Source organism: Python bivittatus, unplaced genomic scaffold (assembly GCF_059951505.1).
Source record: "Python bivittatus isolate LINGU-HERP-01145 unplaced genomic scaffold, Pbiv_v1 ctg000480_np1212, whole genome shotgun sequence".
Taxonomy (NCBI): Eukaryota; Metazoa; Chordata; class Lepidosauria; order Squamata; family Pythonidae; genus Python; species Python bivittatus.
Genome location: NW_028277075.1, coordinates 55,037,764 through 55,052,729, shown reverse-complemented (window position 1 = coordinate 55,052,729; position 14,966 = coordinate 55,037,764). Strand labels below are relative to the sequence as shown.

The window sequence follows — 14,966 nt, the reverse complement described above, 5'->3', positions numbered from 1 at the left end:
ACAATATAAGCAATAATAATCCAACAATCCATAAAACATGTACAAAACCAGGATTATAGCGATCAATGGCCCCAAATTATTATTCTGGTCCCATTAGTCTGATGAAATGGTGATGTATTTATAGACTGTTTAAAAGCCATAAGGGAAGGGATCATTCAGACGTCTGGGTTATTCTAGAGGAGGTATTTTACAGGAGGAGGCTGCAACTGAAAAGGCACATTTCCACAGTCCTTGCAGATGGTAGCCTCTGAAGGAAGAAACCTGGTGCGAATCTGTCCTACTCAATCTTATCGGGCGAGCAGATGTTATGAGGAGAAGGCAGTCCTCCAGAAAACTAGGCCTGAACCATGAAAAGCGTTAAAGCTGACAACCAGGACCTTGAACTTTAGTTAACCAGTGAAGCTCTTGAAGTAGAGATGCTACATGTGTGTACTGAAATGCACCCATAACTCCTCAGGCTGCTGTGTTCTGGAACAGCCATAGCTTCTGAATGCTCCTCAAGGGCAGCCCCATGTAAAGCACATTACAATAATCCAACTGAGAGGTAACTAAAGCATGAGTGACTACAAGTAAAGTCTCCCACTTTAGGAGACATTATTTTCAAAGTGATTATAGAAATATTGATTTATATTCTACTCTGAAAACTTTCCAGTGATCTATGTTAGATTGTCATTGCCTGGTCTGTAGTTTCCTGGAGCCTATTGCTTTATCTTTTTGAGGATAAATACATTTGCCCTCCTCAATTATTTGGCACATTTTGTAACATAATGGATGTAGTTTGGGCCAGACTGTCAGCATGTATCTGGAAGCCTTGGATAGGAAGACCAGAAAAATAATGACAATGAATCATGCCCTTCATCCACGCAGTGATGCTGACAGATTCTACTTACCAAGGAGCATAGGTGGGTGTGGAATGTTGCAAGTACACCAGACAGATGAAGAAGAAAAAAGGAAATTGGAAGAATATCTGAAGGACAGTGAAGAAGATGCACTGAAGCTAGTATACCATGATTACTTACTGAATTCCAAAGAGACCAAACTGGCCTATAAGAAAGACCAAGTGAAGAATATCTGCAAGGAATAGCATTAGCCTGCAAGCAAGAACTGGTGGGACCACAAAACAGACAAAGTAATAGAAAATGAAGAAGCTAAAGTGCTCTGGGACTTTAGAATTCAGCAGACAAGCACCTGTCACACAACACCCAATTGTTGATAAGAAAGACAAAAAAAAGTCTGGATAGTAGACACTGCAATACCTGGAGACAGCAGAGTGGAAGAGAAAGAACTGGAGAAAATCACAAAATATGAAGACCTGCAAAAAAAAAGAAAAAAAAAGAACGACTGTGGCAAAAGAAAGCAAAGATAGTACCAATAGTAATAGGCACCTTGAGTGCAATCCCAAAACATCCGGGGTGCCACTTGAAGACCATCGGCATTGACAAAATCACCATCAGTCAACTGCAAAAGGCAGCTCTACCTGCAACGATACCTTTAGCATCATCAAACAACAACATCTGCCTATCCCAGGTCCTTGGGAAGGTCTCGATAGGTGGATAAAAGTGGCAAATCCAGTCTAAATACCTGGCTGACTGTGTGACCAACAATAATAATTCCTTATTATCAACTTAAACATTTGTTTGTGCCAGAGTAAGTGGGTTTTTTTTGTTTTTTTTGTTCTCCTGGTAGAATGGGCTTTCCATTTCCCAAAGGAAGTCTTAATTTTTACAGCTTCCTGGATACTAATGAAAAGCCATGTTATACAACAGCCAGACTACACGGTAGGTTCATAGTTCTTTTCTGTTATTCAGTCTGAAGACACATAACGAACACACTCCACACTCAAGGATTCCCTTCTTTCTCCAGCGTAACTCCATGAATTCTCCCATACAACTAGCCTTACCCCACGATCCCAAACCACGGTGGTCTCTTCTTGGACCTGGTTGACTCTTTTTTATAATGTGGAATACATTCTAGTTGAATTTCAGTTGTGATTTTAAAGAAACTTCTAGGCATTATGAAGAGAACTGAGCTTAATTTTTTCTTTCAGTCCCTTTTTTACCAGTCCCTCATTTTTTTAGAACTTTTTTATTGTGCAGTCAAATGTGATTCTGGACTCTGCTGGTAGTTTTCCATTGGCACATATACTACATGTAATAACTTTAAGGCCACTGTTCCCTATTAGTTCCACACCCCTGTCAATGGCGACCAAAGAATCTCAGGGCTTTGTCCCAATGAAAAAACAAGCAAAAGAGCAAACTAAGCTCCATCCCATAAAAAAGGGGCTGAGTCTGTGTTGCCACAGCGCGATTCTCTTTTTGTCATCCCCCCTCTTTTATGGTGCTCTGTATTTTGCATCAGATCATGGTGGTTACTATTTAGGATCAAATCAAGCCTTGCCTCCCCTTTGGTTCCAAGACCAACTGTGCTAAGGCAGTCTTTGGGACAGTGTTTCTTAAACCTTTTGCTCTCAGGACCCCTTCCCACTTTTAAAAATTATGGAGGACTCCAAAAGAGTTTTTGTTTGTATGGGTTATATTTATCAATAATTACCATATTAAAAATTAAAATTGATAATATATAAATAATAAATATAAATAAATATTTATTTATTGAATGATGTAAAAATAACTATATTAAACCTTAGATATTAACATAAATAAGTTTCATGAAAAAAACTATTATTTTTTAACAAATAAAAAATTAGAAGAGTGTCATTGTTTTAATATTTCACAAACATCTTCAATATCTGGCAAATAATTTTGATTTCCAGGTCCCCTGAGAGGGTCTTGGGGACTCCTAAGGGTCCTAGGACCATACTTCTAAGAAACACCGCTTTAGGCTATCTAGAGATGTGGTTTCCTCGTTTTTGCCTGAGCATAAAACAAAGTTGTTTTTTATTTCCGTATCATAATGGTTTGAGGCATAGTGCATGTATGCAGCTTTGTAATGTGCAATTTTGGCATCAAGATAGTCAGTTTATGATTGAGGATGCGCAAAACATTCTATGCACGTACCATTTCATGCACAGAACAGCTAGTTTGGGGTAGTTCATGGCTGAATCAAAATGTAAGCATTTTGGATGTTTGGGACCACTTACAGAACAAAATTGTTGCATATCCTAAACAGTTTGACAGAGCTTCTGGAATGCAGTGGCTTGTTCCAGATTCAAAACCAAACCTGTTTTCTGTTTTAGACACAGCCTTGTGTTCAAGTTTTGTAACAATTTCAGAACCAACTGAAAAACTGTCTTCTTATCTGTTACCAAACATGAATTAATACCAAATGTTCTAAATTTAAATCAAACCAATTAAAGGACTTTAAGTCCTGTTAGAAAATGTTTAACTAAGATAGGTTAAAAAACTTTTCTGCAGGATCCTTGCATAGCAAAGTACAACTGTGTGATCATGGTAGGTAGACAGATGTTCTCCAAAAAGCAAATGAAGTCCTTTATTATAAACCCACCCTGTTCCTTCCAATTTACACAGGGGAGAGAAAAACATATGGTATCTTTCTTTTCCAATTTCAAAACCTTTCCATTCATTTCCCAAACCCACGTCCCTGTTCGTTGTTTCTTTGCCAGTAAAGTAAAAGGAAGACGAAGGAAAGCTTTTTTGAGATCAGCGCCGCGTCCCACAAAGGCTGCAATTAGATGCCCCAAAGGAAGTAAACACGAGGCCGAGTCAGGCTGCGAGGAAGGGCAGCGCTATATATAAAGTAGCCCGAGTTCTCTCGAATTTGAGGAAGATCTGCCCTCAATTTCTCTGCATTTTTTCTTTGGAAAGGCTCTGCCATTTAGCCCCGCCCATCGTCACAGATGAAGTCAGAGCCTGGTCGGGGAGGAGGGCGCCTGCTTCCCTCCCGTTGGTCCTCTCTCCAAAGCAAGCGCTCCGGCCCGGGGTCTGGGCTGAGACGGAAGCAGAGCTGCACGCCGCTTTCGTAAACCTCGCGGTGCGCAGGCCGCTCTCTTCCGAGCGCGGCGCCGTCGCCGTCGCCGTCGCCATCGCCATCGCCATCTGCTTTCGTCCGTCTGCTGGAGGCAGCCGGAGGCAGCCGGGAGCGCGCAGGTCGCGGCTGCGGCGGCACAGCAGCTCCCTCGGGGAGGAGCGCTTCGAACGAGCCGCCGGGAGGCAGCGAAGGAGTGCCGCGGCGGAGCTACCACTGGCGGGCCATGGGGAGCCTGAAGGAAGAGCTCCTGAAGCCCATCTGGCACGCTTTCACCGCCCTCGACTTGGACAAGAGCGGCAAAGTCTCCAAGTCGCAGCTGAAGGCAAGTCGAGGAGAGAGCGCGCCCCGGACAAGACGAGGGGATGGGGCGGCTGGGGCAGCTTCTGGGGGCCTCGCGGGGAAGCCCTTCTGCTGCCCTCGGCGGCGCCTTCGCTGGGCACTTCCCCTTTTTGGCGGACGCGGCGCTCTTCCAGGCTGGGGGAGAGCGGCAGGGAGCGGGGCGCGGAGTAAAGGGTGGGTGGCACCGGCTCCGCTGCTAAGCCGGGTTATCACACCCCGCTTCTTCTCCGCCTGGAAAGGCTTTTCCTTGGTTTTTCACAGGGGCGTAGGAAGGCGGTTCCGGGAGCATTTTGTCTTTTGGGCTCAGAGCTAAAACAGATGGAGGTCCCTTGGGTTGGGAGATGGCGGGGGCAGAGGCAGGTCTGGTTCCTCCCAGGTGAGATGACTTCATTTGCAGAAAGGCTTCCTTTTACGTGTACTTCTTGCAGGACCTTACTTAAGAGCTTTGTTCACATGAGCCATTGGTTGCTGTATCAGTGTTTATGAAGTGAGCTGCGATTGTGTGGGTTCACGCGACATGCTGAGCACAAAGCATGTTTTTAGGTTCCAGAGGCTGGGTTCAGACAATATTTGAAGCCAAAATCAAATAAACCACGTAATTACTTAGTGTGATATTTGAACTCAGGCAGGATTTGGAGTTGGTAACTCTTGATCACAGCAACCTTGGGTTCAGTTTGGGAGAGTCCAGAAATCAAAGGTGAGCCTCTGAGGGACCTATAGTAACAGTCTCCCCCCTTCACCAGGCCCACCGTTTGGTTTCTGTTGGTTGGAGATTGAACGCATTTTTTTCTCTAGATGAGGTTTAATTTTTTATGGATCCAAGTGAAAGAATCCACTAGCACAGGACCCAGCATGCAGGTTTCTAATTACTAGCCCATTTTTATCAAGAACCCTAGATAAAAAGAGAAGTTTTTTTTCCCCCTTGATACCCGAATGAGGATATTATGTGGTAACTCAGGTGCTATTTTGTTTTGACCAGTTTAAAGCAATTATAAAATAAGAAGCTAATATGAAAACTGCAAGGACTCGTCCAAGCAGTCACTGCAGAGTCGGTAACGACTGAGCGCAGATTAAAAAAAAAATGGCATTCACGTGTATTTTCTGTGCAGCGTGACTCTTAGGGGCACTTGACTATCAGCTATGGTGCGTTTAATGTAAATGTGATGATGTTGGATAACTAATTTTGCTGTGTGTCCATTTTGTAATTTAGGATGAGTTCATTGTCCATTCAGATATAGGCATGCTAGTGTTTTGTAAATGCTGAAATAGCTAAATGTGCAGGAGTTATATCCCAAACAGCTTACATGCCAAATGTATGCATTATGCAGGTGTTTCAGTGCAGATTGGAGGTTACACACATGTACTCATATTCTCAACATATTTGATTCAGAGACAGTGTTATACCATTAGGCAGAGAGAGCTGATTTATCTTAAGATGGCTAAATGTGACATACTTTTAAAGGGCAACAAACTGTTAATCATTGATTTCATTGGATCTGTGCAAGAGACAGAATCTGTGGTAGAATGCCCAATTTTCATTGAAAAAACGAGGTTCAGTCCTGGATAGTTTCAAATAAAAATTGAGAATTCCCTTGTCATGAAGAGCTACTGCCAGTCAGATAGACAAGACTGCCTTAGCCAGATTAATGCCTTGATTGGGAGTAAAGCAATTTCCACTGTTTTCTAAATTTTGCAGCTTTGTAATATGTTCTTTGTCTACCTCGGATATCAAAATATTTCGGCCATCTCTAAGAATATTCTCTAATACTGTTTGTTGTGGGTGTAGATACATGAAAGTGAATCAAATAAGATAAAGATGGCCTTGAGTTGAGTTTAGCCCCTTGGTGACAAAACCACAGTGACATGGAAATAATATGCAGTTTTCATGGCAACGGTGCTGAAGTGATTTTGCCATTGCCTTCTTCCGTGACGTTTTACAACTTCCCAGTACAGCCTGTATAGGTCTGGTATTCCCTGGTTGTCTCAATCCAAGTACTAACCAGGCCTGACCCAGTTTAGCTTCTTAACCCAGACATGGTAGATCTGTTTAGACTACTGAAAGTGAATAATGGTTCTTATTCTAGAGTTGTCTCTAATTTATTCTAGTTAATAGAATTTAGCTTGAATTTCTGGAACAGTTTGGGAAGATATAAAACTGCCTTATATATAAACAATATCTTCTTCTAGTCCTTGGGTAAAAAGCAAAGAATCTAGAGGGAGCGTGAGCTTTCCCTGTTCTTTTTCTACACACACGTCCCTTCCTTAGTTGCCACTGGTTTATAGTAGGATAAATTAAACTCAGTGGTTTTAAGGTGGGAGAAGGTGGAAGGGGGAGGAAACACATGTATATGGCTTTTAAAAATATATTCCATTCTTGAGGCGTCCATTTTCTGTTTTACCATACCTAGTTTTGTCCTTGCCCTGATTACATGAGTTCCCCCCCAAAAAACCATAAAACCACTTTATCCTAAAAAGGTTTTGGGCAACAATCTTTCCCATCATCTGTTATTAGATCCTTTTAATTGTCAGGGTGGAACCCGGATCTTCTAAAAAGTTCTACCACTGAGGTGTGATCCCTCCTTTAGTAGTCAGAATGGGATCCCAAAAATTTGTTTGACAGTATGTTTTGAAACAAGGCGTAATTCTATCATTAGTTTGGGATGTGGAGCTCCCCTGTTTAAAAATTCTTAAGTGATTAAGCACAATGATATCAGGCACAAACAATTATTGAGCTAAAAATTAAATTTGGCCTAGAAGACTCTGCCGCATTTGCTGTAGCATGTGTTCAAATATTGATGAATTATAATTGTTCCATGCTGTAGGTGTTTTTGTGTTGTGTAAATGAAGAGCATAGAATCTTAGCTATCTCAGGCCATGACTGGACTGCCGGGCACAACTGGAATGTAGCTAATAAAGACATTTTTATTATAAGAATTATTCCATGATTGGATTTCATATTTAACTTACAGTGGGACAAAAAAGTATTTAGTCAGCCACCAATTGTGCAGGTTCTCCCACTTAAAAAGATGAGAGAGGCCTGTAATTTTCATCATAGGTATACCTCAACTATGAGAGACAAAATGGGGAAAAAAATCCAGAAAATCACATTGACTGATTTTTAAAGAATTTATTTGCAAATCATGGTGGAAAATAAGTATTTGGTCAATATCAAAAGTTCATCTCAATAATGACTGGTGTGGGTCTTCCGGGCTGTGTGGCCGTGTTCTGGAAGTTTTGTTTCCTAATGTTTCGCCAGCACCTGTGACTGGCATCTTCAGAGTGCAGGGGCACAGACAGGAGCAGTTCTCTCTGTGCCCAGGGTGATGTGACTATAAATAAATCTATAAATACCCACAAAAGGGTCACATCACCCTGGGCACAGAGAGAACTGCTCCTGTCTGTGCCCCTGCACTCTGAAGATGCCGGTCACAGGTGCTGGAGAAACATTAGGAAACAAAACTTCCAGAACACGGCCACACAGCCCGGAAGACCCACACCAGTCATCGTATGCCGGCCGTGAAAGCCTTCGACAATACATTCATCTCAATACTTTGTTATATATCCTTTGTTGGCAATGACAGAGGTCAAACGTTTTCTGTAAGTCTTCACAAGGTTTTCACACACTGTTGCTGGTATTTTGGCCCATGCATTCCTCCATGCAGATCTCCTCTAGAGCAGTGATGTTTTGGGGCTGTCGCTGGGCAACACGGACTTTCAACTCCCTCCAAAGGTTTTCCATGGGGTTGAGATCTGGAGACTGGCTAGGCCACTCCAGGACCTTGAAATGCTTCTTACGAAGCCACTCCTTCGTTGCCCGGGCAGTGTGTTTGGGATCGTTGTCATGCTGAAAGACCCAGCCACATTTCATCTTCAATGCCCTTGCTGATGGAAGGAGGTGTTCACTCAAAATCTCACGATACATGGCCCCATTCATCCTTTCCTTTACATGGATCAGTCGTCCTGGTCCCTTTGCAGAAAAACAGCCCCAAAGCATGATGTTTCCACCCCCATGCTTCACAGTAGGTATGGTGTTCTTTGGATGCAAGTCAGCATTCTCTCTCCTCCAAACACGACGAGTTGAGTTTAGACCAAAACGTTCTACTTTGGTTTCATCTGACCATATGACATTCTCCCAATCCTCTTCTGGATCATCCAAATGCTCTCTAGCAAACTTCAGACGGGCCCGGACATGTACTGGCTTAAGCAGGGGGACACATCTGGCACTGCAGGATTTGAGTCCCTGGCGGCATAGTGTGTTACCAATGGTAGCCTTGGTTACTTTGGTCCCAGCTCTCTGCAGGTCATTCACTAGGTCCCCCCGTGTGGTTCTGGGATTTTTGCTCACCATTCTTGTGATCATTTTGACCCCACGAGGTGAGATCTTGCATGGAGCCCCAGATCAAGGGAGATTATCAGTGGTCTTGTATGTCTTCCATTTTCTAATTATTGCTCCCACAGTTGATTTCTTCACGCCAAGCTGCTTGCCTATTGCAGATTCAGTCTTCCCAGCCTGGTGCAGGTCTACAATTTTGTTTCTGGTGTCCTTCAACAGCTCTTTGGTCTTGGCCATAGTGGAGTTTGGAGTGTGACTGTTTGAGGTTGTGGACAGGTGTCTTTTATACTGATAAGGTCAAACAGGTGCCATTACTACAGGTAACGAGTGGAGGACAGAGGAGCCTCTTAAAGAAGTAGTTACAGGTCTGTGAGAGCCAGACATCTTGCTTGTTTGTAGGTGACCAAATACTTATTTTCCACCATGATTTGCAAATAAATTCTTTAAAAATCAGACAATGTGATTTTCTGGTTTTTTCCCCCCATTTTGTCTCTCATAGTTGAGGTATACCTATGATGAAAATTACAGGCCTCTCTCATCTTTTTAAGTGGGAGAACTTGCACAATTGGTGGCTGACTAAATACTTTTTTGCCCCATTGTAATACTGCAAAGCATGACAATGTAGCATGTCCCACGTTCAGTTGGACGTTGCTCTTTCTTCTCCATTGATCTACAACATTCAGGCACCCAAATGAAAGAACTGGCTTTTGTTTCAGCTCCGTGTGGAGCCTGCCAAAGGGAGATATTCTACACTGGAGTACAAATAGCAAGGCCTCCATTCTTTCTACATACTCTGAGGAGTGTTCACCACAGCACTCTCGCACAGCTTGTAGATCTTTGGTCTGCAGATCTGGGCATATTCCAGCAGGCTCTCTTGGCCCTCATTTCCTCTGGTTAAGCCAACACAAAATATTTTGAATAGGCTTCTACACCTGTGGAATGCCTTGGATAGTAGATCATTGTAACATCACTAGTTTGGCTGTAGTCTGTGCTGGCAACTGTGAATTCTGTTAATAATTCACAGCAGTATAAGAGAGTTAGGCAGGAATGAATGTAGTCCTCTCAGAATTCCTTTCTGTATTTATAAGTGTTCTGCAAGTTGTCATCTCTGGAATTTTTATAAACTTTTGTGGGACACTTACACTGTTTTTCAAGTGTTCTTCTAACTTTTTACTTGAATTGAGATTGTGGGTGGTAATCCTAATCCAAAAGATAGATTAAATATGAGATTGTTGCCTTGGAATTTGAGAGTAGATTTGATATCATGAAGTAGATGGCCAAGATTAAATGCAAGCTAACCTTGCTTCCTATGCTTCCTATTCTTCCTTGTTTCCTGTGCTTCTCTGTCGTGTCCAAAATACAACACTTACACCTTTCTCTCTCGACTCACCACAGTGGTGCCCCAGAAGGTATCGTATCTTCATATACGTGCACTGCTTACTACAAGGAAAGAAATATTGCTCTAGTTTGGACATTGTGGAGAAGAATAAGGAATAGGAAGAACCAAGCATTTGTTTTTGGTTTTTTTCCTGCATTACATTGAATAATCTCCAGCATAGTGGGTGGTATATCAGTTTTCTGTGTGAAGCTGCTGTGGATGTTTATTAACTTACTTTATTTACATTGACAGTTCCTAGGGCAGGGGTGCAGCTGGCAGTTTATAGCAGCCTCTGTAGTTTGAGTAATCAAAGGGTTATGAGTTTTTTTTACTTAAGATTCTAGCATGCCTGCTTTTGCAGTACTGTATCCTAAGGTAGTTGCATCATGAAGTTTATTTAGTTTTTCTGTTTAATAAAATTTCAGATTGTTTTAAGCTTTGCTCCTTTACTGTTTTTGAAATTTTAGACTACAGTATACCAAAAAATCTTCTGGATATTATTATAGCATGTATATCTTGAATCTAAATATATACAGCTTTTTCGTTTAAAACTTTGTAAAAATTTTTGCTTTGCATGTGGCAGGTTCAAAACCTGATGGACTGCTTTCTGGCTTGAGGGAAGTGGAAGATAATGCTAGAAAAGATTTAGACATGCTGAGACATTACAAATCAAATTTGTTGTGTCTTGCATTTTTTTAGCCCACAAAGTATTACAGTACGGGAAACTTAATAGTGACCAGACTTGTGAGGAGAAGGGAGCAAAGATTTTGTCCCCTGTTACAGCCCTAATGTAAATTAGCCTACCCATTCTGCAATGTACATTACCAATTCAGCAGAGCTTGCATTTGTTCCAAATCATCTTAATGTTGAGAGATGGACTCTTCAAAAATTGTCTTTCTTCTCCTTCTTACACTGCAGGCTCCTACCAAGGTGATACTATAAAGACGTTGGCTGTGTTTTTTTGGCTTGGGCCCACATTTTTTCCAGGGGTTTTATCTGAGAATTAATTCATGTATTTTACTGCTTTAAAAAAAAAAGGCAGGAAACTGTACCATAGTAATTCACTTTGTTCCTGAATTCTGGTGGAAAGATCTTGGAAGGACCTCCTCTCCCCAAAAGCTGTGTATTGTCCATCTTTAGTCTACAACATAGTAAATATTTTAACTGCAAAAGAGCTGTAGGATAGGCAGCTGTAGGATAGGCAGAAGTTTTAAGGCAGTTCTTAAGGTTAAAACTTCTAGTTTGTTCAAAGAGGAAATGGTGTAAATATTATAGCCAGTGAAGCAAGGCATTGTAGACATAGAGGAGGAAGTGCTACAGTGAAAAAGTAGGGGAAACTTAGTAATGTTTGGGACACAGCTGTATTAACCGCTGTTAAGAAAATATTGTTCAGGATATTCTTACATTACTCGGAATGAATGAAACATCTATAAATCATAAATTACAAGATTCTGTCACTGAACTATACATCATGATTTCTGAAAAACACACCCATTTCCACAAGGAGGACAGCTCTAAGTAAGATTGGCTTAGAAAAATCTTTCCCAGTGCTGGAATGTGAATGTGATTCATGTTTTTTAACTTATTAGTTTTTGCAAATGGATTTACTCCACTTACGTATCCGGTGTGAACTCTGTGAAGGTGCCTTGTTTGGTGAGAAGAACTCAGGCATGGTGGGGATAATGCTGGGAGTTGAGGGCCACCATATCTGTAAGGTTCCAAGTTGGGGATGGGTGCTTTGTGGGGTCCTCCAGATTATTTACTGGAATTTTTAGTTGACTACTCTAACAGATACACTCCTTCAGCATTGGGAGCATGTGGGGGGAGTGGAGGTGTTTTGGTTTACTTGATAATTCACTGCAGAGTGTCATTTACAGCTTCTCCTTTTAAAAATAGTCTGCAATTTGCAGCCAAGAACATCTTAGTTTCAGGCATTAATATCTAAACCACATAGATTTAATGGTAGTTCTGATATGAAGATGGATTGCAAAATATGGTTTTTTATGCTAAAATAAAGTTACTTATTAACAATGTGAAGAATGATGGTTACTGTTGAAAAATTTCTTCCTATTTGAGAGAGATTGAAGCTTTAAAATATCCCATTAAATTGCTTTTTTATTTTTGCCAATCAGCATAAATTAAGTGTAAATCCACAAAGGTTGAATATCTTTGCTCCAGACATAGATAATAGAGGACGGCTTAGGCAAGATATCAGAAGTTATCACTCTGTGTACTTTTGTAATTAAAATATATATTTTTTAATAGTACCTAACTGCACGTTACACAAATGATTAAAGGGATAATTGCTCTTCTGCTACTCTGTTCTTTTGTAGCATTCTTACTTTTGGTTTCTGCTGCTTGCATTGCCAGGATGTTTTGGGGTCACTCTGGTCCCTTGGTCTTCAGTAGCTCTTAAGATTATCTGTAAAAGCTCAATCTGTAAAATAAAAATGAGCATCAATTCATGTAAAAAATCATCCAGCTCTTTAAGACCTTCCTATCTTGCTCCTTCAAAGTCCAACTTCCCCTCCCATAGAGTGTCACAGGGAATACCGTGGCTTGTACGATTCTGATCTTGGAGCAGGTGAGCTTCCATGTAGTCATAACAGAAAGGCTACCATAAAAATATCATACCTCTTTTGCTAGTCAGTGTGATAACTCTTACTTGACAGCAAGTTAGAGGCCCTATGTTAGAGCCCAGGGCAGATTCATATAGATTCAGGCAGGCTTTCATGTTATCTGGACCAAAAACATTTTAGGCTGATAAGCACAATATTGGCTGGGAACCTGGTAGAGAAACAGTGTTATATGCTTTGATAATAACCAGATATTTGAATTCTGAATTAGCTGAAACTCCTAGACCATCTTCAAAGGCAGTCTTAATGACTTCTGTATCTGTATTGTCTCATAAAAGGTTTTGTCTTGTCTCATAAAAGAATTGGATAAGCACATAGAATACTAGCATTCTACATCATTGACATTGTTCTAACCAAACTATAAATGATGCAGAGCATTCATGAATGATACTGTGATATGCTTTGTAACTTAAAGGTAGCTAGTGAAGAAGGGAGTCAGTTCAGGATAGCAGTGTTAGGTGAGCATTAGAGAGAATATTTGTAGGATCTGAGGGTTTCTGATAGAGGAAAGTATAGTGTTATTGGTGTGTGCCTTGATGTCTCATGCCAAGATTTTTTAATAGTCACCTGGCTGATGTTCCTAATTCCTTTCTTTGTCCTTTGAACCTAGTCCAAAACATTCATTGGGCTGTTCTGGACCTTCCATGTTATTCTCATGTCTCAGTACAGCACAGGATTCTTCAGGGGGTCATTATTCAAGTCAGTTTAAACTGCTGGGGGTTGTGTTTAGGATCCTCAATCAGAAATGCCATCTGCCCTTATTTCTCTCTATAATCCTGTTTGTTTTTTACATTCTTCTGAAAAGGGTCTTCTTTTAGTTTCTTACTTCAGGATCACAGGTTGTAAGTTTCAGGACTTTAGGGATTTGGCCACATGAATCTTATCCCTTCTTCCTTTAGTCTCTGTGGAAATAGCATCTACTTTAAAAGAGAGTTATTTCATTAGTGGGTTAATGTAGGGCCTGGTTGTTCCACCCCACTTGTAACACCTGTGTTATGATGGATGGATATACACTTGGTCTTATGCCAGAGCATTGTTTTAAATGTAGGGACAGAACCGAGACCATTGTGTTGTGTTCGTTGTTATAGTGCTAATATTTGTTCACTGTGTTCTGAGCTACTTTTATTGGATTGATTTCTAATTATTTTTTTTATAATAATTTTATTAGGTACTAGACAACCCTATGACTTGTTGGGTCATGGTTTGAGAGAAAGGTAGTGCAGTCTGATATGACCAGAATGAACATTGCATTTTAGGCTGTACTTTGATTCAAAAATTGTTGTAGTATAATGCACCTTGGGCTAACTTGAGGGTACAAATAGACAAACAGCTAAACACAGTGAGAGTTTTAGTCGTATATAGATTACAGATTAAAAAACAAATACAAACTACAAAAAATAAAAGAACAGAAAAAATAAAAAGTGCAGAAAAAAAGAATAGAAAAAGAAAGAAAAAAAGAAAAATAGATATAAAAAAGAAAAGAAATATATAAGAAAGTAACTTCCCCATTTGTCACAACAAGTATAAACATTTTTAACAACTTATCACCCTCTCATAAAATAAAACAATCAGTTCATCCCATATAGCATCTCTTATCAATAAACAAATTTAAAACCTCATCATTCATTCCTGATCAGCAAAAATCCATTAAGGGTTACCAGAAATAACAACGTATCTATTTTAAACCAATCAAATAAATCCACTTTATATTCCTTCCTTTTACTTTTATATCTCATTTCTTGTCTAAAAATAAATCTTTAAAACCTCATCATTCAGCAGTCAGTAAGATTCCATTAAAAGTTACCAGAAATACCACCATAACTATTTTAATGTTAATCAGATAAACTTACAACAGATGAACTCTTCTTCCCATATCCGCTCTCTTATCTATCAACAAACTTCATCATTCAGTCCTAGTCAGCAAAAATCCATTAACGTTTACTAGATATAGCAATATAGCTATTTTAACTGTGATCAAATAAACCAACTTTATATTCCTTCCCTTTACTTTTAACAATTTTGATATTTAATCCCTTCAAACACTGTCCTGGAATTTGATTTTTTTTCATTTTTTATCTCTTCTCATAAAATCCTTCAGAACTTAACAGGTCTCTTTTGTAAATCCAGTATAGGAAAAAGTGTCCAAGTCACTCTTCTGGTTTATTATTTGTAAGCCTTTTTCAATTATTAATACATCAGCTGGTACCATTTGTATATCCAGTTTTAGCCAGTTCATCCCTATCAGTTATTAAAAAATCAGCGGGTTCCATTTGTATATCCGATATTTCATCTTTTTCCATATCATTCTTGTAGCCTGTCATTTTTAAATCTACAT

The 14,966-nt window shown here is 40.2% G+C and overlaps 1 protein-coding gene across 1 annotated transcript in view; it reads left to right on the top strand.

Moving 5' to 3' along the window:
* The first annotated feature begins 3,776 nt into the window (after positions 1–3,776).
* SWAP70 (switching B cell complex subunit SWAP70) overlaps positions 3,777–14,966 on the top strand; it is a 47,300-nt gene continuing 36,110 nt past the window's right edge. Inside the window, exon 1 of the mRNA XM_007428182.3 lies at positions 3,777–4,267. Within this exon, the coding sequence (XP_007428244.1) occupies positions 4,169–4,267 (99 nt within the window). The 5' untranslated portion in view covers positions 3,777–4,168. The remainder of the gene's footprint in view (positions 4,268–14,966) is intronic.